Below are 3,886 nucleotides of genomic sequence, written 5' to 3' on the forward strand. Positions count from 1 at the left end.
ACCTAATTTTTAAGAAAAAATAGAAAACCTATTTATTTATTTAACAATTATGACTTTATTTAATCTATGAAACCAGTTTGAATTCTAGGTAAGTGTTCAAATTTTTTCAAAGAAAAGAGATTAGGCACACTTCAAAATCCACAAATGTAGTTTCCAGCCAGACTTAGGTTTATTGTTAAAAGATTTAAAAAATAAAAATCAATGTCTTCGAATACAAAAATAATATGATACATATGTTATTGCAATATATATATATATATATATATATATATATATATAAACACACATAAAAATGTGTAAACAAACGTTTGTAAGGATATATAAAAAAGAAAGGCAAAGATTGAAAAGAAATTGTTTTTAAAGAAAAAATTACATAATATTTTTTAGTTTAAAAAGTGTGAATTATTTGATCAAATATCTTAATTAGTTTTAATACAAACATTAAAGACCTAAATTTGCTTAACGCGTGGTAAGGATTGTATAAATAAAGAACATCCCCTCCCATCACCCCAAAAATAAAGTTTTCACTATAATTATCATTTGTAGAAGAGTAAGAATATAAAAATATAAATACACAATTTAAAGTCTTCTGTGAATGTCGTTCTCGATAAATATTCTTTATAACCTGTACAAATATTCATAATAAAAATGTTAGTAATAAATAAATAATCAATAAATTGAGAAAGTATATACGTATAAAATGATATAATTTTTGTTAAAACGTGTAGACTCGGATCATATTTTAGGTACGCTATGGCTATGAAATGGTTGCTCAATTTATTGTCCTTCCTAAATCGCCTTGCCAAGATATGAATCATAAAAGCATTTGCTTTGCTATAAAAATTTCGTCATTGCCCAAATTTGTTTATTTTATTACGTATTTAAATATGTAATATCCGTCTTTTTATTTGTGCAGGCCTCGAAAATTGACGGAGAATTTTTTTCATCGGCCAAGTGTCAGTCCTTAATATGAAATAATAACTTTTATAAAATAAAGTTCGTCTTTTATAATGGGGTGACCTCAAATATCCAGACGAAGAGATAATTTCATTGGTCAAGTGTCGGCTCTTAATATAAAATTATAATTTTGATAAAATAAAATCCTTATTTTGTAATGGGGTGACCTCAAATATCCAGACCGAGAGATAATTTCATTGACCAAATTTATTTTGTTTGTTGTTAATGTAAATGTAAATAAAAAATACAGTCAAAGATGTTACAAGATAGTGTAAAATTAGCCTTTGCAAAATAACAAGTAATGTACTAGGGATGAACCAAAAAATTAACAAAAAATAGTTATGAAAAACAGTTCAACAAATGAATGGAACTACTAACAGCTAGCCCAAATGGCAGTACGAATCAACATCAATACGAATAGCAAACAATGCCTTCTAGAGACTATTTTTCAATCACATCTCAACCAAAGTTGGCAACAAGAATAAATCCAATAAATCTAAACAAGAAAAATAAAATACCAACCATAATCAGTAGAAAACATATGAACACATCTACCATTAAATCTACATAATGTCAAAATACCATATTAAAATCAAAAAGATCAAGAACATCACTTCCACGGTAAGGGATACCGGAGCGACACTGAACAAAACAATAAAAAACAAGATCTGTAAAATCATGAAATGGTAAAGAGCAAAAATGGGATGAAGGGTATAAATATGATGGTGGCAGCCGAAAGCCTCGTCAGTCATTACCTCCGGCAAAGCAGTGATGGAAAAGTGGGGAAATAGAGGGGACTGGCATTGGGATCTGACGTGGTACGACTGTTGGTGGTGGTTTGTTAGTTGTTGGCAAGTGGTGGTTTAAGGGTGGTGATGAGTGGTCACCGAAATTATTTAGCGATGAAAAATGGGGAAGGGAGTCGGCTGGCCGGTGGGCTGCTCCAGCGATGACGACAAGTGAATGAGAAAGAAGGAGATGAGAGAGAGGAGAGAAAATAATGAGAGTGAGTGAGAGATCAGATTTTTTTGGTGTAGATTACGTGTTTATTTGTGTGTGTATTTTGTGTGTTATGTGTGTTTTGTGGAGTATTAAAAGGAAAAATAATAATATAAAAAAAGATATTAAATTTACTTTTACCCAACATATTCATAAATTAGGAAATTAAGTTGGTCTTTGGGGGGCTTTCGTTGCATGTGTGTAGTGTTTATGCGACGCAGATGGGCTTGGAAGAGGAGGTGAAGGTGAGTTTTTGGGAAGATTTGGATGAGGTGGTGAGAAGCATGCCTAGCGCGGAGAAGATCATCATAGCAGGGGACTTCAATGGGAACATTGGGGTCCTACCTAGAGTCTATGACGATGTGCATGGTGGTTTTAGCTTCGGTGTTAGAAATGGCAAAGGAGCAGCCCTATTGGATTTTGCGAGGGCCTTTGAGCTAGTGGTTGTGAACTTGAGTTTCCCAAAGAAGGAGGATCACTTGATTACCTTCCGAAGTGCAAAAGTCAAGACTTATATTGACTTTCTACTGCTTAGTAAGGGGGATAGGATTCTATGTAAGTACTGTAAGGTCATTTCGAGCGATCACCTCTCAACCCAGCATAGGCTGTTAGTGATGGACTTATGTATCAAAAAGAGAAAGAAGATTTGTGTTGGGGAAGGTCGGTCTAGAATTAAGTGGGGTAGCTTGACACCAGAAAGTGCACTGGAGATAGGGGAAAAGGTGGCGGGTATGAGGGTGTGGGAGTGTAAGGGGACGTAGATGCTATGTAGGATAGGGCGGTAGCTGCATCATAGAGACTTCTAAAGGTGTGTTGGGTGTCTCGAGGGGCCAGGCAGGTCAGCATAAGAGGGACTGGTGGTGGAATGAAGAAGTGAAAAAAAAAAGTGAGATCAAGAAGGGGGCATATATTAAGCTGATTGAGAGTAAAGATGAAGAAGAGAAGCCGGTGAATAGGGAGGTGTACAAGGTAGAAAGGAGGGAGGCTAAGTTGGCAGTTACGACTGCCAAGTCAGCAGCGTTTGAGCATTTGTATACTAGGTTAGAGGAGAAAGAAGAGGATAAAAGGTTGTATAGGCTTCCAAAAGTTAGAGGGTGGAAGGATCGTGACCTAGATCAAGTGAAGTACATTAGGGGGGGGGGGGTAGAAGTGTTCTGGTGGAGGATGTTCATATTAAGAAGAGATAGAAGAACTAATTTCATAAACTTTTGAATAAGGAAGGGGACAAAAACATTAAGCTAGGAGAGCTGGAGCATTTGAAAAAGAGCCATGATTTCAGCTACTGCAGGTATTTTAAGGTAGAGGAATTCAAAGAGGCTATTCGTAAGATGCGGGGGGGTAGGGCAACGGGGCCGGACAAAATTCTGGTGGATTTTTGGAAATATGCAGATGGGGCAGGGCTCAGGTGATTGATGGATTTGCTTAATGGTATTTTCAAAACTGCGAGAATGCCTGAGGCTTGGAGATAGAGTATGTCACACCCCTTTCTCAACCCCCAAAAGATATGGTTATAAATTAATGTTTGAAAGGGTTTTAATTATTAAAGTGACAAAAGATGAAAATTTGTTTCGGAAAAGGATTATTTACATTTTTTACTCAGAGTCGCCACTTGGCATAATCTGGCGTGCCAAGTCACCATTAGAAAATCCTTTTCAAAATCGTTTGACTCTTTGAACTGGTTTGCGAACAGAGACTCCGGCTAATGAATTCTATTGGCCGAGGGGAAGGTATTAGGCACCTCTCAATCTCGTGGTTCAACCACGGTCGCTTGGTAGAGTGTATCGACTATTTGTCACTAAGAAATGTATGAGCCACGCAAGAAGCACGCAAAATAATCAAACAAAACAAAACACCCCGAAATGTAAAGTCCAGTCCAATTATTACAACCCGAAATAAAAAAGGGACTGAAAGTAAACCTATGCTAATCCTA

At 36.1% G+C, this 3,886-nt stretch overlaps 1 protein-coding gene across 1 annotated transcript; it reads left to right on the forward strand.

The window, feature by feature from the left end:
* Positions 1 to 2,177: 2,177 nt before the first annotated feature.
* LOC107879165 lies at positions 2,178 to 3,659 on the forward strand. The gene is made up of 4 exons (XM_016726264.2): positions 2,178 to 2,685; positions 2,795 to 3,075; positions 3,174 to 3,361; positions 3,647 to 3,659. The coding sequence occupies exons 1-4, from the start codon at positions 2,178 to 2,180 to the stop codon at positions 3,657 to 3,659; spliced, it is 990 nt and encodes a 329-aa protein (XP_016581750.2).
* Positions 3,660 to 3,886: the final 227 nt, after the last annotated feature.

The sequence above is a fragment of the Capsicum annuum genome, chromosome 8 (genome assembly GCF_002878395.1).
Source record: "Capsicum annuum cultivar UCD-10X-F1 chromosome 8, UCD10Xv1.1, whole genome shotgun sequence".
In the NCBI taxonomy this organism is placed as follows: Eukaryota; Viridiplantae; Streptophyta; class Magnoliopsida; order Solanales; family Solanaceae; genus Capsicum; species Capsicum annuum.

Coding starts and splice junctions, on each gene's coding strand:
- LOC107879165 (XM_016726264.2), top strand. CDS start 2,178: ATGGGCTTGGAAGAGGAGGTGAAGGTGAGTTTTTGGGAAGATTTGGAT. Junction 2,686..2,794: donor GATAGGGGAAAAGGTGGCGG/GTATGAGGGTGT, acceptor GGGGCCAGGCAG/GTCAGCATAAGAGGGACTGG. Junction 3,076..3,173: donor AGGATCGTGACCTAGATCAA/GTGAAGTACATT, acceptor CTTTTGAATAAG/GAAGGGGACAAAAACATTAA.